At 36.5% G+C, this 26,752-nt stretch overlaps 1 protein-coding gene across 1 annotated transcript; it reads right to left on the reverse strand.

The window, feature by feature from the left end:
• On the reverse strand, positions 1–26,504 carry vps52 (VPS52 subunit of GARP complex). Its single transcript, XM_028791590.2, has 20 exons — positions 26,321–26,504; positions 24,429–24,516; positions 22,082–22,134; positions 21,930–22,005; positions 20,345–20,412; positions 18,542–18,717; positions 16,703–16,853; positions 16,499–16,599; positions 16,224–16,356; positions 14,566–14,623; positions 13,145–13,278; positions 7,941–8,096; positions 7,738–7,856; positions 5,576–5,699; positions 4,998–5,093; positions 4,762–4,869; positions 2,749–2,814; positions 2,360–2,471; positions 1,792–1,910; positions 1–597 (listed from the first exon to the last, which is right to left on the reverse strand). Exons 1-20 carry the CDS (start codon positions 26,402–26,404, stop codon positions 451–453), a joined length of 2,169 nt encoding a protein of 722 aa, XP_028647423.2. The 5' UTR covers positions 26,405–26,504; the 3' UTR covers positions 1–450.
• Between the last annotated feature and the right edge of the window lie 248 nt (positions 26,505–26,752).

The following is a 26,752-nucleotide window of genomic DNA, read 5'->3' on the forward strand; positions in this document are numbered from 1 at the left end:
TTACATTAAGGTAAGGTTTATTCAAGTGAATATGTTTACAAGGAAAAATAGAATATATACACCAACAACAAATATTTTCAACTGGTCACAGGAATTAGGGTAACTGAAAACAATTTCACACAAGATACCCTGACCCCAATAGTTACATTTGGTCTTTAACTGGAGAAATCTTAACGAGTTATGTTTTTACTTTCAGCTTACAGATACTGTTTGTTGTAGTTCTTTAATCCTTCGGAGACCAAGGACTTTTTTTAGTGGAAAATTCATTCACTGATTACATGGACTGTCTTCACAGCAGTTTTTACCTGTAGGCAGCAGGGTTCATGCCTTTCACATAGAAATAACTGTAGTGTAGGATTGTAAAACTCAGTGAACAGCAGCAGAGACCACCCAAATTACCCCGAATTCAGATTTTAAAGATTGTTGCTCTCTCAAGGATGTAATGCACACTCAGAAGTTAGGCTTGTGTTTCTTGACTTCAACCATAAGATGATGGATGTTTATTAGTTCAGAACGCACTGCCAGTCCTTTGAATGGAGGCTGAGAGAGCACTTTGTGAAAACGGTGATAGTACTGAATCAGTTGTGTTAGGGCACCCTGTGAGGGTATTAAAATAAAAAGAAGTTAAAGAGCATTATTATTAAAAAATATATACACAGAGGCACAAGTAACTGATAAAATGCAGGCAACACCCAAAAATATGTCTTAACAGGGCAATGGGCCATCTTGAGAAGTCACCATATATTCACCGTGCCTTGGCACCATTTCCGTAACTTCCAGGAACTACATTGGTAGACTAAAATTTTACTCTTTAAAGCGAATTTCATAATTTGATGTTTTGATGCAAAGTGCTGTTCTAGGCAGCCCACCACGGTATGTGGTTCCTTTAATGTTCTTCTAAGCACTTATTGACCACTTGTGTCTTCTGGATGGAAGCATCCTGGACGTTTCCACTATTATCAGGACAGAAATGCTCAATAATAAGATAAATATGATCACACGGAACTAATATTTATCCACAACCGTAAAAATCTCCAAAGCTAACCAATCAACAAGTAGCATACTTTATACTTGAAAAATAATACAGTATGACATTGTAGTACCTGCACTCTTGAGCATAACAGTGTTTAAACTGTGTTCTAAGATTTTTCAAGAATGGAAGACAGAAGAGTAATGGTACGGGTTACACTCAGGTATCCTAGTGCCACTGTAGCAAGGTTTTGCTTGTTGAGTAGCACAAGCAAGTAAGAATGTCACTGCATTTTGTACACAACAGCAATGACTCTATAAACCAGTAAGACTTCTTTTAGTGTGTGCCACACTCATCAACTTGTTGAAAAAAAAAAAAAAAAAAAAAAGTAAAGGATAACTCATCTGATTTTATCGCTTTCACCACTGTCCATTAAACCACTGCTTGATTTGTTTGTACTGTACTTGTTGTTGTAATAAAGGGTTTACAGAATCCAGCCCAAGCATCATGACACTTTTATGTAGTTCTCAAAGGAATGTTATTGTAATTTCCACTTTCCATCCTGGATCAACACTGTCATATGATCAAGATTTTTTTTTGTGCATATCAAAATGTACATTTATTTAATAAATTTGATCTGCATGATTTTTGGAATTTAAGAAAGCTAAGAGATTATAAATAATTTATTACAGAATGTCTAAAGATACTGTATCACACTTCCATCGCAGCTTTCTTTGTTCATTTTGTTGTCACAAATACAATGCTCATGTTACCTCAATATATAAAGTAACCTGAAACTTCGAAACATCTTATAAACTGACCTGAATGATGCCTGTGCCATTTTTAAAGTTAGTGAAGGACCGCATGACATCTTGGCTAAGGTTTTCAACAGATTGTTTCCACGAACTAGCAAAGCCTCTCACCAAGTGGCTGGCACGTGCTGAGAAAAAAAAAAATCCAACTCAATAAATGATCATTCATTTCCAAAATCCCAGTTTCCATTAAAGAAAAACATCTGATGCAAGGCAGGTAACAACCCAGGACTGAATGTCAGTCAATAGCAGGGTGTAATCATGCATACTGCCGCATTTACTTACTCAACCAACCAACTAAGCTAACATGAACATCTTTGAAGAATGGAATGGAGTATGCACAAAAGAGTAAAACATGCAGAGAATGATTAAACTCCAAATAAACAATGACTAGTCTGGGAATCAAAGTAAGGTCCGTGGAGCATTGAGGCAACGCTAACCAACATGCCTCATGTTATCTTTAATGGATCTCATCAATTTACATAAAAACACCTTACCACCCAGCAGGGTTCTGTGTCACATCATCTTCTCATCAATCCTCATTCATTGAAAGCTTGTATTCCTGCTGATCTCTTACCTTCCTCACTTTTCAGTTTTTCCATCTGACCTTTTTCTATTAGAGCCTCACTTTCTTTCACAAAAGCAATCATTCCTCCAAATGGTGGGGACAGAATCTCCTCAATAAACTCCTGTTTGAAAGAAAAATCTACATATAAAAGAGTGTTCACAAATACCATAATCAATACTAGATACCCTAAACTATATTTATTTTAGAAATTTACTTCCAAGGTCAAGCACAGTATACAGTATATTCCTCAGGAATGCAAATGATGAAAAAAGATTTTACAAAATTAACCTATGACCAATGCACATGCATTATAGAATTAAACTTGTGAAAATAAATCCATTTAAGATGCTTTAGGTAAAATTAGCATTCTTGGCCATTGTATACTATACTATACCCACTTGTGTCCTTGCCAGCAGCAGTTGCTGGAAGCCTTCCACCTCTTTGCTATCATCCGCAGCTCTCTCCTGTGGGTGTAAACAAGATACTTCAGTTGTTTCCCTGTGACAACTGCATTTTTAAATGTAAGCAATCCAGGTCATCAGTTAATTGGTTATGTATGCATTCAATTCTACACAACCTACACTTAAAAAGCACTGACTAAATGTTATGTTAAGGCATTAAGTAATACAGTAAGAAGATATAAGCAAAAATCCGAAATGTGGATGACCACTTTGATTAACAGGTGGTACATGTTGAGTATCCCTAATCCAAAATGCCAGGGACCAGAAATACTTCAGATTTTGGATATTTTTGGATTTTAGAATAGTTGCATATACATAATAAGATATTTTGGGGACATCTTTACTCAACAAGGGAAATGCAGCCAAACCAACGAAGAAAACTCTTATCACCTAGCCATCAGTTTGACATTTGTGGCAGAGCGACGGGCGCTCAGCAGGCTCCTATCAATTATGGAAAATCCACTGCATCCACTAAACAGTGTCATCTCCAGACAGAAGAGCAGCTTCAGCGACAGACTGCTGTCACTGTCCTGCTCCACTGACAGATTGAGGAGATCGTTCCTCCCCCAGACTATGTGACTCTTCAATTCCACCCAGGGGGGTAAACGTTAACATTGTATAAAGTTATTGTCTGTTTTTACCTGCATTATTATCAATCTTTAATTTAATATTGTTTTTTGTATCAGTAAGGTGCTGCTGTAGTATGTGAATTTCCCCTTGGGATTAATAAAGCATCTATCTATCTGTCTATCATTATAACGTCCATAGATGTGACAAACACATTAAACCTCAAAAGTCAGAAATATGACACAAACTGCATTTTTTTCCCCTTTTAAGAGGATCAATGCTGCCTATTTGCACTGAAGAAAGTTTTTGGTTTTAGTTTATATAGGCTACCTGTTGTCACTTCTCATGGAACAGGCCGACAGATCAGGAAGATCTCAGTTAACTTTCACTTCATCATGCCTGCTGTGGTGGATACTATTAACCGACCGACGAGAGGCTACATCCAGTTTTTGAATGTTTTGGGTGTGCGTACATAAAATATAAAAAGGCAGTTTAAAGAAGTGTCCGGTTTTTCTAATGTAATAGAAGCAATTTACTGCACTCCCACCGCAATAACTGCACCTAGCGAAAATGAAGCTGCTTTTGATAAAAATAAGCAGTGACATTCCATTAAGGTATATTGCAGGAGCTAGCATTTCACTATTTCCTATGCGCAGAGGAACTGTCCCAAGTCACTTCACGGGGATGTTGATCGTCGATTGAATGATGATGCTTCATGATGCTTGCTGCATCATGAAGGGGCCCCAATACTGATCACCAATCCTGTGTCCTAGCTTTTTGGCACTTCACAGAGGACCACCTCCAAGCCCCTCCCGGTTCAGAATGAACAAACCAGTTTGGAATCTGCACCTAAGTTGTTAACATCCACGCAGCAGTAAAAAAAAAACTGTCTTGGTTACTTTATGAGGTCAGTTGTCTGCCTTAATGTAAAATGTCCCTGAAATGTATTATACTTCATCAGTAGTGGAGAAGTTCTGTTTTTTGAAAGTTGCTCAATGAAGCAGCAGTGACTTTACACATAAAACAATGTTAGTGTACAATGTACGATTTTATTTATTTATTTATTTTTTAATTTCCATTTTGCAAAAGTTTTGTCAGCGAAAGAAAAGTGAAACACACTTCTGGAAATAAGACTTTGTAAAAGTTTCTTTGAAGCTGCCAGTTTGGTTCAGCAAGCCGTATATTTAGTCTTTACTATTCTATAACAAGTATAGGTAACAGAGTATAATTGAGGAAAACGTAAGACACAGTGATGTCAGGGAACAGGTGAAGACACAAAACCATTGATTGGTTTTACCAAGAACGAAAAGATTAAAAGAAAGGATGAAATTCAGAATCCTGCAAGAGTTTCTTGAGACAAAGCCCAGCAGGTATTTCTCTTACCATCAGCACACTAAGCATCATATCATAGTTGTTAATGAGGAAGATGAGCTGCTCCTTTCGAGATGGAAACTCGGCAGCCATGCGCAAGACAAAATTTTCTACCTCCACCTGTAAAAATTGAACATACAGAAAGAAGTGATAATGTGTTTTTATGGACTCTTTCTAAATTACTTGCACTCGTGTACAAAAACAGCTGCAGATGCAAACCTGTTTCAGTGTACATTTGAATTTATTACCTGCAGCTGTCCAAGTAGTGCATTAGTCTTCTCACTTGGAAACGTCTGGTTGATACTAACAATTGCAGATGAAAACTCTGCATACCTCCGTGTAATCTAGGTAGATAAACCAAAGGAAGAAGAACACTCAGGTTTTTCTACTGTTGTGAAAGAAAAACACATCTGCATTTACTTGATGTATAAGTGGGTTAAGCACATAGATAGATGGCTGCTAGTTAGTAATAATGGAAAAGAGCAAATGATCTGCTGTATAATAAAGAATGGTAAAACAGTGTGGACAATAAAAACACCTCCAGTCTATCCACAAAAAAAAAAAAAAAAAAGTATCAAGATTATTAAAAGATAAACTCAGACACCAGCCTATTAATACACAGTTAAGGTATTTTATATCTAAATATAGAGATTCACACATGCCAATTAAGATGTACAAAAGTTAAATTCAATACATGAATTAAACAGTATTCCACTGGTTAAAGCAACTTCAACATATCTGCCTAAGACATTTAATTCAGACTTTTAATAGTGGCAAAATAGATTTTAATCAGTGCCCAGTTCAGATGGCTGTGGTCTTCACTTACATAATGTGGCCTGGTGTCAAGTGTTCCAAGTCTCTGGGGGTCGGTGTTGCGAATACTTTGAATATTTAGCTCCAGGATTAATTCAAACCTTGGCCACAGGATTTCCAACACTGTCTCCCAATATCTAAGAGAGTCCCAGATGATGGATTAAATAAAAAGAAAATTTCCATAAACTTTAAAAGAAACAGATCTTTTAAGTCAAACAAAAAAACTAAAGATAGTTTTGTTGAAAAAGCAATGACATTTCTTTTGTAAAGATAACACGCATAAATAAATGCAGTTTTTTTTTAATAAAGCTACTGCATTGTAATATATACTTTCATAATTATTTCTGTTCATACAGATTTATTTTGCACTTAGGTTAAAAAAACCTGCTTTTTTATTTCATCCATTACTGTATTATTAATAATAATCATTGTAATGCTGCATATTTTTCATATATGAATGTTCTGGATTAAATAGGTGAAAGCAAGAAAAATTTTGGAGCGGGAATTGGTACAAAAAGTAAAATAATTGAAACTAAAAATTGTGTGCAAAATCTCTATATAAATAATGTAAATAAGCAAATTTCAAAGCCTCTGCCTGCTATGACAAATGAATATTTAATTACTACAGTAATTGAAATGAGAAAGAAAATACAGTAGCAATAATTGTGTTGGGTAAATTTGTAAACAAACAGCTTAAAGTGCTTTTTAGCCCTTCCCTTTTTTCGCTTTCACAGCTATGAAAATAAACACACAAGATTGCTACAAGACAAATTCAGAAAACAAAACACCTGCTGATGATTTCATTATTCTGTATCTGTCAAGTACTGAAAATAACAGCAAAATAAATTAATATTTACACATGCACAATAACGTGTAGTTAGACAGGTGACTTGGCTTAACATGGACAATCTTGAACACTTATTTCAGTTACTTTGAAAGAGAGATCATACACTGCAATAAATTTGGCAATACTGTATGTCTTTTTGGTTGCATACACAGTCTGTGGCGTTAGCCACTTGCAATGTTGATTTAAAATGAACATGAATACCCACCTTGAGCATCTGATTAGTGATATGCCACAATAGTAACTTTATCACAGAACAGAGTGCAACAACAAGCACCTGATTTAATTTTTGACACAAAATGCCAAGGCATTGTCCTTCATCCCCTTCTTGTCCTCTAACAAAGCCTACTGACATTTATGTTTAACATCTGTAACATAACTGTACTTATGATTCCCCAGCCTTAACCAATTCCAGTTCCACTTAGAGGGGACACTTTGACTCCTGCCCACAGCATGGTCACGGCAATTGAAACCAGACTGTTGATGACTGGTTACTAGACAAACTACTTGGCACTACCGGCAACTGCAAGAATACTATTACAATACCGATTAGAACATGTTCAAAACAAACTTGCATTGGAACATTTTTACATGGTTGTTGTTTCTTTAATAATATTGTCTAATGAGTAGTGAAAATTTTTATGAAACTAAAAAGGCCATACACTGGAAATATGCCATGTTGTGGAAAAGCTTTAAACCACTGGTTTAGTTAATCCTTCTCCCTGCACTAGAAAATTTTTTATAAATTTCATAGTTCATAATTTCTTCAGAATCAGATGTTACTCCACCGACAGCTGAAATCAAATGATTCTACTTTAAAATAGCTATAGCAGTTCAAAAAATCAACAAAACTTTCAAACAAGTCCATCTGTTTCACTGTATAGACAATAGGTTTTTCAGCACTCACTGTCCCCAACACTTAAGGATGATTTCAGAACACAGAATGTTCAGCCTCTACCACCCTAACAAGAACAAAGTCAATCTACCATAATACTATCTGGTCTATTCTGTCAAAATGGCAAAGCTCTTGCCTTTTAAAGCCCTTGCACAAGGTTGCGGAACAACAAAATTTCACATATGCCTACTGTATACTAAACATTGGTGTGCTGAAGATTTTGGCTGGGCGAAGCTTTTACATAACCCTTGTCTGGTTACCTGATGAGTGATAACCTCTAAACATACTGTATTTAATACAGAAGAATACCAAGATGTTTGTCTTAAAGCTTTGTATTAGGTCATACTATAAATAGCGTATTGCATTTAAAATCTTTCAAAAGAATTCCCTAGTACAACTGAATAGATTATGCATGTGAATGACCAAACATACTTACTTGTCTACAGCTGGTATACTCCTTTTGACAGTGATAGCTCTGAATCTCAGAATAATGTGAATGCATAGAAATATAGCAATACTATCATAACAGTCTGACACATAGGTGGCAATATGTTTCTATAAGAGAAGAAAAAGGCAGGGTTTAAAGAGATAATTGAGCCAGTTGATCTATGGGAAAAGAAAATATCCTAAGCTTCTCACCAGAAACATGGCAAGTGTTTTCCCCATGATGGAGTTGAAGAGATCCTGAGCAGAATTCCCTGTCACCATAAAAAAGTCACATAGAAAGAGGTATTCACGACAGCTGTTGTCCAGTAAGGCATAGTGCTGACTGCGGAACAGTGTCTCGAAAGGATACTGAGGGGGGAAAGACGGTGTTAATTGGGCAATATGCATATACAGAAAGTTATGTAAAAATCTGTTTATCATACATCTGATCAGCCGATATTTAAAATTATATAATATAGTCCACCTTTTTTTTTTTTTTTTTTTTAATTTTATTGATTTTATTGTAATCGCACAACATTCCATACAAATAGATCAATTTTTACAAAAATAGGATTGAAAACAAATCAACCCCCACCCCCGAGAAAGAGAGCATGGCCAACAGAGTAAAACTTAAAGCTAGTAAAAATAAGTAAATCGATAAGTTAATAAATGGATAAAGATAAATGGAGAAGAAAAAGAAATGGAGAGAGAATCTGCTTCCTCAGTGCTTTAAGAGCTTAATCTAAAATGTTATTAATTAGATCCTGCCAGGTTTTGAAAAAGTTCTGCACAGATCCTCTAAGTGAGAAATTTGATTTTTTCCAATTTCAAATAATATAAAACATCAGTTACCCACTGACTTAAAAGAGGAGAGTTAGGATTCTTCCAGTTGAGCAAGATAAGTCTACATGCCAATAATGTAGTAAAGGCAATCACAGTTTGTTTGTTCTTCTCTAATTTACGCCCATCTGGTAGTACACCAAACACAGCTGTTAATGAATTAGAAGGGATTGTGACACCAACACGGCCTGAAAGGCATTTAAAAATTTTCGTCCAGAATGATGTTAATTTGGCGCACTCCCAAAACATGTGGCCCAATGAGGCTCGAACATGACTGCAGCATTCGCAGGTTGAAAACATTTTGGACAATTTTAAATGAGACAGATATGCTCGATATACAGGGCATCACTTTTTCCACATTTTGTTATGTTACAGCCTTATTCCAAAATGGATTAAATTCATTTTTTCCTCAGAATTCTACACACAACACCCCATAATAACAATGTGAAAAAAGTTTGAGGTTTTTGCAAATTTATTAAAAATAAAAAAATTGACAAAGCACATGTACATAAGTATTCACAGCCTTTGCCGTGAAGCTCGAAATTGAGCTCAGCTGCATCCTGTTTCCCCTGATCATCCTTGAGATGTTTCTGCAGCTTAATTGGAGTCCACCTGTGGTAAATTCAGTTGACTGGACATGATTTGGAAAGGCACACACCTGTCTATATAAGGTCCCACAGTTGACAGTTCATGTCAGAGCACAAACCAAGCATGAAGTCAAAGGAATTGTCTGTAGACCTCCAAGACAGGATTGTCTCGAGGCACATATCTGGGGAAGGTTACAGAAACATTTCTGCTGCTTTGAAGGTCCCAATGAGCACAGTGGCCTCCATCATCCGTAAGTGTAAGAAGTTCGAAACCACCAGGATTCTTCCTAGAGCTGGCCGGCCATCTAAACTGAGTGATCGGGGGAGAAGGGCCTTAGTCAGGGAGGTGACCAAGAACCCGATGGTCACTCTGTCAGAGCTCCAGAGGTCCTCTGTGGAGAGAGGAGAACCTTCCAGAAGGACAACCATCTCTGCAGCAATCCACCAATCAGGTCTGTATGGTAGAGTGGCCAGACGGAAGCCACTCCTTAGTTAAAGGCACATGGCAGCCCACCTGGAGTTTGCCAAAAGGCACCTGAAGGACTCTCAGACCATGAGAAAGAAAATTCTCTGGTCTGATGAGACAAAGATTGAACTCTTTGGTGTGAATGCCAGGCATCACATTTGGAGGAAACCTGGCACCATCCCTACAGTGAAGCATGGTGGTGGCAGCATCATGCTGTGGGGATGTTTTTCAGTGGCAGGAACTGGGAGACTAGTCAGGATAAAGGGAAAGATGACTGCAGCAATGTACAGAGACATCCTGGATGAAAACCTGCTCCAGAGCGCTCTTGACCTCAGACTGGGGCGACGGTTCATCTTTCAGCAGGACAACGACCCTAAGCACACAGCCAAGATATCGAAGGAGTGGCTTCAGGACAACTCTGTGAATGTCCTTGAGTGGCCCAGCCAGAGCCCAGACTTGAATCCGATTGAACATCTCTGGAGAGATCTTAAAATGGATGTGCACCGACGCTTCGCATCCAACCTGATGGAGCTTGAGAGGTGCTGCAAAGAGGAATGGGCAAAACTGGCCAAGGATAAGTGTGCCAAGCTTGTGGCATCAAATTCAAAAAGACTTGAGGCTGTAATTGCTGCCAAAGGTGCATCGACAAAGTATTGAGCAAAGGCCGCGAATACTTATGCACATGGGATTTCTCAGTTTTTTTATTTTTAATAAATTTGCAAAAACCGCAAGTAAACTTTTTTCACGTTGTCATTATGGAGTGTTGTGTGCAGAATTCTGAGGAAAAAAATGAATTTAATCCATTTTGGAATAAGGCTGTAACGTAACAAAAGGTGGAAAAAGTGATGCAATGTGAATATATTTCTGGATGCACTGTATAATTTTGAGTTGAATAATTGTATGCTTTGCACATATGGAGCTTGAGTGAATTCTCTGCATTGCTACCTTCCACTCCTTTTCTGAGATATTGAGGAAGAGATCCTTTTCCCACGGTCCTCTTGAATATTTGAAATGTAGGGACTGTAAGATGGTTTTATATAATGCAGAAATGCTGTCCGAGTCCTCAAAACTGAGCAATATTTTTTCCAGCATAGTGGAGGTAAGGAAAATCGGGCAGATTCTGTTTAAAAGTTTCTAATTTGAAGCTAGTAAAAGAAATGTGTTGCTGGAAAGTTAAATTTGTAATTGTTTGTAGGATGCAAAGACGTTGACTATGTACAGATATTGCGAGTGTTGAAAAAGGTGGTTCTCGTGTAGAGGTGCCACAGATAAAAGCTTCTCTATCTTAAAATGCTTCCTACATTGGTTCCATATTCTGAGTGAGTGAAGCTCAATTGGGTTGTTAGTATATTTGCGATAACTTGCATTTATAGGGGCACAAAGCAGGGAATATAAAGAAGTACTGTAGGATTTTATTTCTATTGCGGATCAAGCCTGTGTATGTTCGTCCATTTGTGTCTATGTCCAGGTTTTTATAGCTTGTATGTTCGCTGTCCAGTAATGAAACTGAAAGTTAGGTAGAGCCATGCCACCTTCTGCCTTAGGTCTTTGTAGGGTCGCTCTTTGGATACATGGATGTTTTAAATTCCAAATAAATATGGTTATGGTTGAATCTAATTGCTTAAAAAATGATTTATTGATGTATATTGGAATGTTTGAATTAAAAAGAGAAGCATAGAAAATATATTCATCTTAACAACATTAATTCTTCCAGCTAAAGTGAGATGAAGGGTTGACCATCTATGCAAGTCTTGCTTAATTTTTTTACATACAGACAGCAAACTTTTGTTGATAAAGAGCTTTATGTTTACTTGTGATGTTTACCTTAGGTATTTAAACTGATCTGCAATGATACAAGGGAAGGTGTCCAACCTAATGTTGTATCCTTGAGAATTCACTGGAAAGAGCGCACTTTTATTCAAATTAATTCTGAGACCAGAAATCTTTTGAAATTCTGTAAGTGCTGTTAGAACTGCAGGCACAACATTTTATGGGTCTAATATATACAGCACCATATCATCTGCATATAGAGAAATTTTCTGTTCAAGTCCTTCTCTGATAATCCCCTTTATCTGATAAGCATTTCGACAGTTACCTGCCAGTGGCTCAATGGCGACTGCAAAAAGTAGTTGTGACAAGGGACATCCTTGTCTGGTACCACATTCTAGTATAAAATAGTCTGAATTAATGTTGTTAATACAAACTGAAGCTTCTGGATTGGTATACAGTAGTTTGATCCATGCACAAATGTTTGGGCCAAACCCAGATTTCTCCAATGTAGTGAAAAGGTAGTTCCATTCAATTATATCAAATGCTTTTTCTAAACCCAACGATAACATCTCTGGGGTGTGACTTTGCGGGTGAATATATTACATCAAACAGGCATTGAAGATTGGAAGCTAAGTGTTGGTCTTTAATAAATCCAGTTTGATCTTGTGATATTACCGAAGGCAGCACGTTCTCCATTCTTCTAGCTAGGACTTTAGAGAGTATCTTAACATCATTATTCAGAAGTGAAATTGGTCTGTATGATGCACAATGTAATAAGTCCTTATTTGGTTTAGGAAAGACAGTGATTAATGCTTGGCGAAAAGTTTGAGGAAGAATTTGATTGTCTCTAGCTTCTGTGAATGTTGCTAATAAAAGTGGAGCTAGCCGAGTGGAGAATTTCTTATAAAATTCGACAGGGTAGCCATCAGGGCCTGCTGCTTTCCCACTTTTAAGTGACTTTATAGCATCTAGTAATTCCAATTCCTCTGCACTAAGAGTATCTATTTGTGGTATCTGTTATGCATCCAGAAATACATTAGATTGTGTCTTGTCTTCTTTAAACTCAGTAGAATATGAGGATTTATAGCAATCTCTAAATGTTTATATTTTTATGGTCAATGATTTTGTCTCCGTTTGTGTTGGTGATTGCTGGGATTGCATTGCGAACTTCTTGCTTTTTTTTGTTGAGCTAAGAGCTTATTAGTTTTCTCTCTCTTTCTTACCTACGCTTAAATCTTACAAGTACGACGCTATTATTAATTCTGACCATGCCCCTCTGAGCTTGGAGCTAAAATCATCATGCCTCACATACTCATCTCGCAGATGGCGTCTTAACCCACTTTTATTAGCAAACGAAAACTGTACAGAATTTATATCAAAACAAATCAGTTTTTTTCTAGAGAGAAATACATCCTCTCAGAGGTCTACATGGGAATACTCTGAGAAATCCTGAAGGCCTTCTTAAGAGGACAGATTAACTCATATCTTTACCACAGAAATAAATTGGAAATCAAAAAGGTATCAGAGCTAACCAGCAAATTTACTAGAATAGATCAAGAACATGCCAGGTGACCAAGTGAGGCTCTTCAAAGGAAAAGGCAGGCTCTGAACCTCTTAACAACTAAAGAAACTGAACAACTTATTTATAAATCAAGACATCATTACTATGAACATGGAGAAAGCTAGTCCACCTTTTTCTGACGTTATTCTTAGTTATGAGTAATTGAAAAAGTGTAACTGTTATTTGCATTTACCCGAGCATCACTCTTTTGAGCCGCATGAGGCACTAGGATGGGAGCTTCCAGTTCAGTGGAGGAGATTATGCTTCCTCGATTGCCTAGTGTAAAAATTGTGTTTCTGTTTTTTAGAGAAGGTTTGGAAAAGAAACGTTTACTTGGATTAAGGAAAAACACAATCAAAATGTAAAGAGCATTGCAGAAAAAACTGCTAATTCAAAAAGAAAGTGTTAAAGTACTTGGCATCAGGACACTCCTTGACCTGCTTAAATCGAACATCAGGATGTTTTTCACTTTTCACTCAAATATCAGTTTACACTTATCCTATCAAGGCCTGCAACTCAACTCTTCCAGAAGTACCCATTATACATCTATACTAACCAACAACATTTTTTACACTGAGTCTCTCAATGGCCAAGAAACGATTGCCAAATATCTGAATGTCATTTCAAAAACATTTGTTCCTTAGATTAGTAGGGCCTAATCCTGTGTGAGGAGTTTGCATTGAGTGTCTTATATGCTTTTACTGTGAAGTGCTACCCAACTTCCAAATTCACAAAAACTCAATAACAATTGTTTTTGCTAAAAAATTAAAGGGGCATGCCATTTCTTCTGTGGTTTAACAAAAAAAATATAAATGAATGAAGGACATCAACCAAATAGTTCAATCCTTACTGTAAGCAATGGTGTGTCAACATTAAAAGAAGGAAAGTTTATCTTAAAAAAAAAAGAGTACCTTTCCTGGACAGAAGAAAACAAATTAATGGATCAAAATGTTCACATTAAAAAAGGGGCTATCCTTTGGCAGAAGGCAGATATTGTAAAGGAATTGAACCAAAAATGGTTGTCATAAGTCTGAACCAAAGGCTAAAGAATAAAAATTAAACAACCACAAGTGCCCAGTAAGAGCCCAAATCTACAGCATACCCAACTTGTCAATACAAGGAACAGCTTGAAGAATACAGACTACCAAGAATTCCTTCATCATTGACTGAGCTTGAATGGTTCTTTAAGATGGAAAGGTCATAGATTTCTAAATTTTATTATAAATCTGTATAAAACAATCATGGTTTCAATACAGGGAACAGCTGGTTCTGCCAAGTACTAACAACTGTTTGCACCAATTTCTGTTAGATTTTCCCGTATTTCTTCTTTCCTTGCCAACAGATTTGATAAAATTTTGACGATCTGTTTTTCATTGGGTGGCATATAAATTAAAAAAGTAAGTAAAAAAGTTTACATATTATTGTTCATGGTGTATTTTAATGTGCTTCACAACAGCTGTCACATAGAAGAACATAATTTAAATTCTACTTTGATCTTTTATAAGATTTGGAAAATTACACAATACTATAGAGAGGAAAATGGAAATTAAGACAATATAGAGTCTCTATACTTAGGCTTTACGCAAGTGATTATTTTTTAGATTAAAAGGATATCTTTCTTGGCAGTGTCCTCTACACCCATTAAGTCATCTTTATCAGCTACTTCTTCATACTGTAGAAAATAAGGGGAAGAAAAATTGATTAAAATATCCCTCAGGTTTTATTGATATTTATTAAAAAGAATAAACACCCTTTTGTTTTGACCCCCAAGGTAGATTACTGTATATAAGGTAAGATAAGGTAAAAATATGTAGCACAAAAAGAATTCACAATTTATGAAAAAAAAAGGATTTAACTGTTGACTATTATATACATTATCTCTAAATAAATAACCAAACTTGTCACGTTTTCTTATTTTTTTTTTTTTAGGATGGGCCTGTTTAAGGCACATGTTTGGAATACTTCATTCATATTACACCACCATATATACAGCATTTTTCTACTTTGTTTCAGCTTTTGGAAAAGATTAACTTCACTTTTCAACAAAACAGGACTTCTGGAGTATTCAATGTGCTTACAAAGCTGAAACAAGCACAATAAATCCTTAATCTAATTGACCTCACTTCAGTAAACATGAGATTTAACTGACAAACTTTTCTTAATCTGAATTTCATTCTTTATGCTAATCTATTGCAGACCTTTACTCGAACAAATGGCATTGTTAATTAAAACATAAATGAGTTTAGAATATATTTTAACTTCACCTCTGTTGTACTAATTTGGGATCCTGAAGTGGTTTATTATGTGGTGGGTGCAGCAATGAGCTGTATCAGTGCTTACTGCATCTATTATCCCAAAATCACAGCATACTGTGCTGGGCTCCCATAGTGGAGAATGGAAACATGTGAAGCAACACTGGTAGAGCAAACAAACTTTTTCTTTCCTCTATCAAATATATTTTTAACTGCAGGGATTGGCTCCAGCAGACCCCCATGACCCTGTAGTTAGGATTCAGCGGGTTGGAAAATGGATGGATGGATGATGAATTACAGAAGCAGCAGAAGTGTTTCAAACCACTGCTTATTTTATCACTGCACCTTTTTAGCAGTTAAAACCTTGCAATAACATCTGTATAAGACATTTAGAAACCTGGCAATCTCAAAAACCTTGGTGTTTAACGTACTACTATAGCTTATTAGCTTGAAAAACTTGTTATGCTTACATTTTATTTAAAAAAATATGAAATATGATACTGTACATTAGATTACAAAAAAAATCGAATATCACAAATCTTTTTTTATACTTTCTATCAACCTTCATACATTTTAATGCTAATGTTGTTTAAAGTCATATTTTTTTCATATTAACTGTCACAAAATGTTTGAAAAATATGTTCCTCAATAAATATAATCTGCAGTAAAAAAATAAAACCAAATGAGTATTTAGCAAATTCAGTATTATGGCAATTAGTCAAACTATATCACCCCATTTCATAAAAGGAAAAATTATTGATTTGTTTGAAGTTCTTTAACCTAATAAACACTACCAATATGCATGCTATGGTTTATGCATTGTCCAATTGGCTGTTATAGTGTTTATAACTAATTCAATTTGTGTTGTGTGGAAAGTGGTTTATGTGGTATATACAATTGCTGTATATAGTCAGTTTTTAAGTCAAACAAACACCAAGATGGAAAGGTTTTTAGTGAATTTGCACAGCAACAGCAAGAAAAGACCAGAATTATATGTTGAAATGATGTCATGATGCTTACTTGAACTTTCATGAGTCGTCCAGTATATGATTTGAAGTAAGAAAAGTAGATCTTGCACATAATGTCAACATATTCATCACGGATCTCTTTGGCTACATGACGCTCATTGGCCAGTAAGAACTGATAGAAAAATCTGAAACATTACAAGTCATTGTAAATCACAGTGATATTCTTTTAGACATTTACACAGCAACAAAACAAAACAAGTTAAGGAAAATGCATGTCAAAAAATCTTCCACTCTTGAAGTGTACAAATAAATAAATATTTTTGGTACCTATATTTAAGTAGGGCATTCTGTGGGATTTGATAGTTAGTCATGGGCTTCCTGAATGAGTAGATTTTCTGCAGGATGAACTCACGAATCTTGGTAACAGCCTAATAGACCACGACAAATGGTTAAAATGTAGCGTAAAAAGTAGCAATTGATAAAATTATTAGGAGGTGTATTTTAGTTGTTTTGCCAGACTAGTTATCTTACCTTGATCTTGAGCTTTTCCAGAACTTCTTGCACATCATTACATGCTAGTGTTTCTCTGAAGGACTGCTCTTTCACATAGTTAATCTTGTTATCCAGTTCATGAAGCTGCTCTACAAATTCTTGCTCAGTAACAGGTGTGTCTAAAATTATTCTAAACAGGGACATAAAGCAAACACTTTAAGACTTGACGAATACAGTATGAAAATGTCACAACTCAAGTGAGATGTATGAGATTTACAGTTATCAACTAAATTAGTCTATGCCAGGCAAAAATAATGGAAATGTGTACTCCATCAAAGTCTGACTAGCACTCACCATCTGAGAATCTAACCAGTTTTTTACTCTCAATACCATTTTAAAATTTATAAGAGTATGCTGCTATGAAAATATTTTTAGTCTTAATATAGTTATTTTATCAGTAAGGGTGCTTTGTAATAAGTTCTTGTTAACCTTTAAATGTGGAAGGGTGTGGAAAAACCCTATGTTATTTCAAGGAAAATCTAACTTTCATGCAATATGTTTCTATAATATTACACGTAGGAAAGTTGTTCAAATGATTCAAAGCCATAATCTCAAATAACAAGTATATGAAGGTCTCTATACCAAGTATGTAGCAAGTATTAAGTGAAGAAGGGAATGCAAGTGTATGATTGACATGAATAGTTCTGATTTTAGCCATCACCCATACTGATGTAAAACTCTTGATGAGTTTTGAACCACTTTATTTTTGCTGTTAAACAATTTAAAGACAATGCTACCAAATATTAACAAAGTGTATGTAAACTGGGCGGCACGGTGGCGCAGTGGTAGCGCTGCTGCCTCGCAGTAAGGCGACCCGGGTTCTCTTCCCGGGTCCTCCCTGCGTGGAGTTTGCATGTTCTCCCCGTATCTGCGTGGGTTTCCTCCTACAATCCAAAGACATGCAGGTTAGGTGCATTGGCAATCCTAAATTGTTCTTAGTGTGTGGGTTTGTGTGTGTGTCCTGCGCTGGGTTGGCGCCCTGCCCGAGATTTGTTTCTACCTTGTGCCCTGTGCTGGCTGGGATTGGCTCCAGCAGACCCCCATGATCCTGTGTTAGGATATAGCAGGTTGGAGAATGACTGCATGTAAACTTATGAGAAACAGGAATTGTGATATAGTTGATAAAAAAATGGAATAATCTGTCTATGAAAATTATCAGAAAAAATTACCTTTGCCCTGCCCAAAGTAAATGTCTTAAACTATATAAATTTGGCATATCGTTTGTTAGTATAATATCTGTGGAGGAATTATGAAGTGAGTTTTAAAGAATTCACTCAAAGTGTATGTAAACTTCTGTCTTCAACCATTTATATTTAATACACACTTATTTTTTCTTCATTTGGGATCATTTAAATTATTCCTGATAAGCAGCTGGTTCCATTCAACAACAAAAGGAAAAATTTAGACTTGTCAAACTGTTAACAGGAAATTATATACTTTTATGCAGGTGAAGTATACATCATCCTTAAAATACTTCATGGTTGGTTTTCAAAATCAGATAAAAGTGACAAAACTATAAATTTACATCTGCTATAGCTGCTTATTTTTATTTTTTGTCTTTTAACGTACCCAGTACACTAATGGCCACCGCCCTTTGTTTAGTAGGAATTCTTAAAGTTAGTCTTCTACATAACACCTTTTTCATTTACTTTTATCTCTACTTCAAAATATTTATTTCTCAGTGCTTTATTTTTTAAGTTATTGTTTACATTATTGTAATGTCATGAGTTGCACTCTTTGGAGAACATTTTAACAATATTCTGTAGTTGTAAAATATAGAATAAACTGATTGAAAAAAAATCTAGATCATGTTCTTACGCCATCATAGAACTGGGGACCATTAACTCATCCACCAGCTGACTCAGTTCACTGCGTACAGACTGACGATTCTTGAGTTTGATATTCATGGCAACAGACTGTTCCTGGAGTGTCTGAATCTCTGAACTGATGGAAGACAGGTCACTCTGGAATGAGCTCAGCATCTGTTCCATTCGCTATGCAATACATTAACAAATGCAATAACTGGAATTAGTAGAAGGAAGTAGAAATTTTGAAAACACACATTTTAAGTTGCAGGTGCTTTTAAATGTATTAGCAAAAGAGTATCTATCAGTAACAATGATTTAAAAGTTACTTTATCAGAACTGGAAAACAATACTGCATTAGTATGTACTATATATATCACCCAGTAAGCAGAAATTGAGTATTTCAACTGCTATTCAACATCACAGGCAACCTATTCCAGTCATTCCCAGTTTATTGTAAAATAGTGTATTCTAGATGCAGCAAGACTGCAACATTGTCCTGATTGGCCAATTCAGATTAACTTGACGTATGTTTGGACCAGGGCAGCACGGTGGCGCAGTGGGTAGCGCTGCTGCCTCGCAGTTGGGAGATCTGGGGACCTGGGTTCGCTTCCCGGGTCCTCCCTGCGTGGAGTTTGCATGTTCTCCCCGTGTCTGCGTGGGTTTCCTCCCACAGTCCAAAGACATGCAGGTTAGGTGGATTGACGATTCTAAATTGGCCCTAGTGTGTGCTTGGTGTGTGGGTGTGTCCCCTGCGGTGGGTTGGCACCCTGCCCGGGATTGGTTCCTGCCTTGTGCCCTGTGTTGGCTCCAGCAGACCCCCGTGACCCTGTGTTCGGATTCAGCGGGTTGGAAAATGGATGGATGGATGGATGTTTGGACCATATAAGCATGTCGTATGAAATCAGAAAAGGAATAATGAAAAGAAAAAGCTCCACTACTTTATGCAGGAGACATTCAAGAGAAAAACTTAGTGTTCATTTATCAAATAATTCAAAGCACCATATAATAATTCGAAGCATCATATGACCTTGGTGAAGTCTGATCTTTGTTGACAGGATGGCTGATACTCAGTACTGAGTTAGGAATCACTTGTGAATAATGACAAAAGGCAGTAATAACCTGGTGTGCTGTGCATAACTGATAACTAGGATTCATACCTATTACAACAACATGGTTAATATTTTGGAAAATATATTTATGTATACTATATAATAATAAAATACTGAGGTCTAGTTGTGTGTGTGTGTGTGTGTGTGTGTGAGATCCGCTTCCTATAAGCAATCCGATTGGTTTTGGTGACACAACTGAAGGAGGAAATGTGATTGTGAGACACACAAAGACCAGTAAAAGTGTAGGAGGCATGCTGAGAGTTGCAATCAAAGATGGTAAGTATAAAAGCAAACAAAGCAAACAAGACCCCTTGAAATGACAGTGTGAGAAGCAGGTTTAAGGGGAACACACTCGACAGATGAAGCATCGGTCAATAAAGGTTTAGACACACAAAGATACAGAGGAAATGTGCTGAAGGTACATGTAGGGCAAGAGATATGAAATGTTTTAAAAATTATTCTATTAATATATATGCACACATATATATGCTGGACATTCTATATATACAAACACACATTAAAGTTGTCAATGACAAAACCTCCACTCAAGTAAGTAGTCATGAATAGGCACAAGGAGGTGTTTTTGATGGAGCTCTTTTACTTTAGTGTATTACAATAGTCTCATGGGCAGTATTGCATTTCTCTGCAAAAGAGGGACTGCTACAAAAGCCTCATTATCTCTATTTTAGTTCCATTGTACTTACCTCAAGAATAGAGTCACAGGCTGTAATCTGGTTATGCAGGGAAGCAATATTCTGACTCTCTTTGATATCTTAAATTATACATAGTTAAAGAGTGGTTTTTAAAATATTAGTATGGAAGTCTGAAGAACTGCTCAAAAATGTACTGAATCTGTAACTTGTACAATTGTTGGTACAATATAAATTTTATAACCCCCCATGTGAGATCCATTACAAACATTTTACAATTATTTACAGATGTCACTGTTCAAACTTGACACCATTTTTGTCACTCTTGAAATAAGCAATGAAAAGTTCTGATTCTAGAAGGATCTTGACCTTGGTGAAGTCTGATCTTTGTTGACAGGATAGATGGCTGATACTCAGTACTGAGTTAGGAATTGTAACTAACTAGACTTGCATACTTTGGAACACAAATTACATACTGTATATACTGTACATGACTACTATTTACTGTACATGATTACTATGTAGGTAACAGAACAATCAAATTTCAAAAACCACAAACATTAAAACTAAGGAAAATATCTTCTTAAAAGACTAAATTAAACATGTACCTACTGTACAGTATATGCTACGTTATAGTGTTATATTCCAAAACTTTTCATACAAACATAAATAGTTATACAATTCAGCCATATTAGTCATTCAACTCAAATCTATTTATATCACGGTTGTCTGGTTTTACCTTTTAGAGGGCTAAATGTTTTTTCCAACTGTTTTCTGAAAGGCACACAAAGCAATGGTTTCACACATCTGGTGCTGCATGCTGTAGCTGCTGTCGCACCTCATTGGTGTCTCTGGCAGCAGTGGCCACATGTGGGCGGCTCAGTAGCCAGCAGGAATACTCAGTGGGCCTGGCTGCCTTCACACGGCAGTCATAGTGTGACAAAATCTGGTTTGTACCTCATCATTGTAAGTGGTAACCCTCCCAGGTGAACACTGCCCGGGGGCACATCAGCTACACGAATGTGTTAAGCACCATGATCAGATGAGGACTGATCAAATGATGATGGTACTTCACTTTCATTTTCGATCTCAATGTCCAGATCACTCGCAACGAAATCAGTCACATTCAGCGCTAATACACAAAATGTCATCCATGGAGTATTTTGCTTTGTGCATTCACTTTAGTCTCTCACCAGATTCCGACGCCGTTTTATAGGTTATTTGCTCTTCACTACTCATGCACAATCAGGGAATCGATGTTAAATCAACAAAGCTAACTTTCCTTCTAGCAAAGAGCGTCGAACTAAAATATAACGGTGAGTTTTCTCACAGTTTACAGCTGATCACTGTCCTCTACCCCTGAATTCTGCCAAAAGTCGACATTCACCCTGAAAGCATTAAAGAATCAAAAGTTGCACTGTATCATTCTTAAGCAACTAAATAGGTAGCTGTTCACTAAAATATAAATATTAATATATATGGAAGATATTGGTTTTGAATTTAATGTACTGTATAACTAGACTCAATGCTTGATTATCAAAGAGAATAATCATTTCAAAGTGTGCCTTCCTTGCACTCACACTTACTTTAAACCACTCCACCTTCCACTTCTGTTACTTAGAATATTCTAAAAGGATACAATCTTTGATAGAAGCCTGCTCAATGCGCTGCAGCTCTGATTCTACTTGCTTGGAATATTGCCTGAGATCAACTCCCTAAGAATAAAAAAATTCATTAAGAGTAAAATAGAGAAGTAAGGAGAGGTTAACAAATTCAACATAGCCAACTTACTGTTTTAAGGGCTTCTTTGACAAGTTCATCTTCAAGGTTGGCTTGGATATGAACTTGGAATGAAAACACAAATTCTGTTATCCATGGCAGGTATTATTTTGACAACATAAAATATTTAAATTACACAGTCAAACAAGTACACTATTACAATTACAGTGGACTATTATATGAGCAACTGCATTATGAGGTTTCAAGAATAAAACAGAGAATTTGTATAAATTAACAAACTTACAAGGTTTTAGCTTGTAAGACAGTTCTTGGATTTGTCTTTTCTTAAGTAATTTTGATAATCTTTTACCATATAATAGTGATCTCTGATCAAAATTATGGCTACCTCTCACTGTGACTTTATTAACTTGTAATGGAGTACACCCATACTTTTACAGTGTAAATGTCCAATTTATGAAATCTACCTGGATTTTGTTTACAGCTAGTTAGTTAGGTGGTTATGTTTGCAATTAATCATGTAATAATTACAAACAATAAAAGCAGTTGTCGAAGAAGGAAAGAATTTCCAGTTAAGTGGACAATTATTGCATAAATAATTATTAGATTTCAATACAAAATTCTCTTAATCCAATTTAAAGTTAGCGGGTTGAGATAATCCTAGCAGAATTTTAGCACAGGACATAAAACACTCTAGATAAACAGATCACTATACTTTAAAACTTTCCATTTAATTTTACAGTAATCCCTTCTCCATCGCGGGGGTTGCGTTCCAGAGCCACCCGCGAAATAAGAAAATCCGCGAAGTAGAAACCATATGCTTATATGGTTATTTTTATATTGTCATGCTTGGGTCACAGATTTGCACAGAAACACAGGAGGTTGTAGAGAGACAGGAACGTTATTCAAACACTGCAAACAAACATTTGTCTCTTTTTCAAAAGTTTAAACTGTGCTCCATGACAAGACAGAGATGACAGTTCCGTTTCACAATTAAAAGAATGCAAACATATCTTCCTCTTCAAAGGAGTCTGGAGCAGAGACTGTCATAAAGGCAGAGGAAAATCAATAGGGCTGTTTGGCTTTTAAGCATGCGAAGCACCGCGGCACAAAGCTGTTGAAGGCGGCAGCTCACACCCCCTCCGTCAAGAGCACAGAAAGAGAGAGAGAGACAGAGAAAAACAAGCAAGCAAAAATCAATACGTGCCCTTCGAGCTTTTAAGTATGCGAAGCACCGTGCAGCATGTCGTTTCAGGAAGCAGCTGCACAAAAGATAGCAACGTGAAGATAATCTTTCAGCATTTTTAGACTAGCGTCCGTATCGTCTAGGTGTGCGAACAGCCCCCCTGCTCAATCCCCCTACGTCCGGATCAGAGAAAGTCAGCGCAAGAGAAAGAGAAATGTAAGCTGGGTAGCTTCTCAGCCATCTGCCAATAGCGTCCCTTGTATGAAATCAACTGGGCAAACCAACTGAGGAAGCATGTACCAGAAATTAAAAGACCCATTGTCCGCAGAAACCCGCGCGAAGCAGCGAAAAATCCGCGATATATATTTAAATATGCTTACATATAAAATCCGCGATGGAGTGAAGCCGCGAAAGGCGAAGCGCGATATAGCGAGGGATTACTGTATATAAAGTTTTATGGTGTCCAAAAGAGGTAGCGCTGCTGCCTCGCATTTAGGAGAACTGGGTTCACTTCCCGGGTCCTCCCTGCGTGGAGTTTGCATGTTCTCCCCGTGTCTGCATGGGTTACCTCTGGGTGCTCCGGTTTCCTCCACAGTCCAAAGACATGCAGGTTAGGTGCATTGGGAATCCTAAATTGTGCTTGGTGTGTGGGTGTGTGTGTGCCCTGCGGTGGGTTGGCGCCCTCCCGGGGTTTGTTTCCTGCCTTGTGCCCTATGTTGGCTGAGATTGGCTCCAGCAGACCCCCCGTGACCCTGTAGTTAGGATATAGTGGGTTGGATAATGGATGGATGGATGGTGTCCAAAAGAAACAAAATGTTGTGTGCCTCAGTGCACTTGTTATCTATCCATTTGTCAGTTTCCAAATTGGAAATATAGATCACATAAAAATAAAGAGCAAGATGTACATAAAGTAATTTGCCATCTACAGAAAAACTAGAATGTTTTAAATTAAAAAAATAGAATATGTTTATGGGCTGACTTTTACTGATTGTAAATTATGACACTTTTCTGAGGAAGACAAACAATTTAATTTCAGTGACAGACTTTCTTTATTTGTAACCAAGTGGAAATTAAAACTACAGAATTTCAGATTAAAGATTACAGAGTACAATGTATGAACATCTGAATAAGCATACACACTGCTTTTTTTCACTGTAGTAATGACAGGAATACAAAGGATGCAGATGAGTAATGTAGAAGTAAATATCAACTTACTGTCAACTTCATCAAGAATAAATTCATCTGAGGTAAGGTCAAGCTCTCCCAAGTTCAAATCAGACATCTCCTCTATATCAGCCTTGCCCTGACATTGTTAAAGATATGCGATATATGAGCAAACCCAAAAGAAATTAAGAGTTTAAGGTCAAGTTCAAGCAAACATAAGACAAAAATTTACAATAAAACAAAAAGTCTCCTGTATATGTGGTATACGAGTGTGCTACAGTTCTATTAAAGCTACTCTATACCATTAAACAGCCTAACTGCTGAAAGTACAAACACATTGTAATAAATTTTGAATTTATTTGAATTATGAGATTGTAAGGCTTGTCAAAGTGTTGCTTGGCCTTACTAACAGAGATTCCATATCTCCGACAATCTCTTAATCGAAACATTCTTTCATTTGATTACTTCAAAAATGTCATATTACATAACTTTTCTTTTTTCTAAGGACACGACAAAATGTTTCATGGACCTAAGCAGATGAACTTTACTACGACGTTCACCTTTGTTTATTTTCAGATATTGTATGATAGACACAGGTTTGTGAATTTCCCCCTGGGATTAATAAAGTATCTATCTATCTATCTATCTAGTCATGTGTTGACTCATTTTCTGCCTCATTATTGTTTAGCTGATAATTAAGGTAAAAAGAAAACAATTAAGGGATCTGGGTGTCAAATAGCAAGTTAAATAAAATGAAGGTAAAACATGTTAACTAACAGCAAAAAAGAGTCATTAATTAAGAAAATGGTTTGAATGAAAACTTGCAGCCAATGCAACCATCCAGAAAAGGGGAATCCCATTTTCTGCAAATTCCTTGAAGACTGTACATAAAAGCAAGTGAAATGAAACGTCAACGTAAATAATCTGGCACCATTTTCTGAATCACTTTATTTAACTGCATTTTTATTACAGCAAGACAAACATATACGTGAAACTAGTATATCAGTTTTAAACTGTCTAATGACACTCCGCAAAGCTAAAAAGAAAAGAACAGATCTAATGCACAAAAGTTTTCCTCATGGACCACTGTGTATAGCAGGTTCAAGAGTAAAACAGCTCCAGTTAGCTAATAATATTATTTGACTAATGCCTTTATCTGAGGCTACGTACAACAGTTGAGATACAATTGGTTATATTTCTTTTGTTTTTCCAACTGGCTCACGGGCAGGTGAACGGACATGCTCATGGTCACACCATGTCAGTGGCAGCATTTGAACTCATAACTTCAAGCTTTAAGTCCAAAGTTCACTATAGTAAAGTCCACTGTGCCACACTGCCTGCCAATAATTAAAAAAAAATACCTACAAATGTTGCATACAGAAAAGCACTTACATAATACTTATGATAAATCCGATTAACCGACAGCACAACTGACACCCACTGTCTTACATTTCCACAGCTCGTTTATAAAGTATATAAAGAAGGAACTGAAACACCATTCATAATGTACTGCATACTCCGGTCAACAGCATAACATACTGTTTAATTACTTAAAATGATTAAATTTAGTTGCTGCAAACAATGAAAATGGGTGCATATAAGCTGTATGCCAACAAATCATCTAATAAATGAAACACGATCGTGTTCTTTTAACAGCTGAAAGCTTACACGTTTTCAACAAAGTTATTGACAACAGCTAACTTAAGCAACATTTCGCTATGCTGCGTAAAATACACAATACATACAATAGATGCTGCACATTCTTATATAGTTATTACATTAAAATAAATCATGTCATATGTTAGACGAACACAATCAACCTGCACAGTCGGTTTAGGCAAAATTTGTAAGTGAACACCTGCAGGTGTCGAGAACAGACTTTTATAAAAACACACTTAGCTTCCAACCGTATCGTCCGCTTACTACCTTGAATCAAAACTCACCTCTCCGTGCAAGGCGGTAATGAGGTGATGATCCCCGGCGGCGCCCCCACTGTCACTATTAGGCCTTATCTCCACAGCCGCCATGGATATCAAAATCTGGACCCCTCCTCTTCTCAGCTGACACCAACAGGAAACCTCACACTTCGAGCTCTACGCATGCGTAATAATGGCGTTCTTGTACGCAAATTTAAGTAGATCTGCGCAGCTGTGTAAGAGTAGTACGTTACATATGTTAGTAGTTCAATCAGTAAAACATATAAAGACGTAAAACATATATTACAGTCACGACATCACTGTAATAAACTGTTAAATATTTATATTTCTTAGCCACTTAAAATATTGTCCAAACACAGAAAAAAGTTAAGAGTGTAAATATGTGTCTGGAACAACAACATACTAACCATCAGAAAGAAAAATTTAAATGAATTGACT

This window comes from Erpetoichthys calabaricus, chromosome 1 (assembly GCF_900747795.2).
Source record: "Erpetoichthys calabaricus chromosome 1, fErpCal1.3, whole genome shotgun sequence".
Classification (NCBI taxonomy): domain Eukaryota; kingdom Metazoa; phylum Chordata; class Cladistia; order Polypteriformes; family Polypteridae; genus Erpetoichthys; species Erpetoichthys calabaricus.

What these genes read in the sequence shown, in the direction of transcription:
- vps52 (XM_028791590.2), bottom strand. Translation starts at nt 26,404, where the DNA reads ATGGCGGCTGTGGAGATAAGGCCTAATAGTGACAGTGGGGGCGCCGCC. An exon ending in TGGAAAAGCTCAAGATCAAG is followed by an intron (nt 16,600 to 16,702) that starts GTAAGATAACTA and finishes GTGGTCTATTAG; the next exon opens with GCTGTTACCAAGATTCGTGA. An exon ending in AATGCCCTACTTAAATATAG is followed by an intron (nt 16,357 to 16,498) that starts GTACCAAAAATA and finishes GTAATGTTTCAG; the next exon opens with ATTTTTCTATCAGTTCTTAC.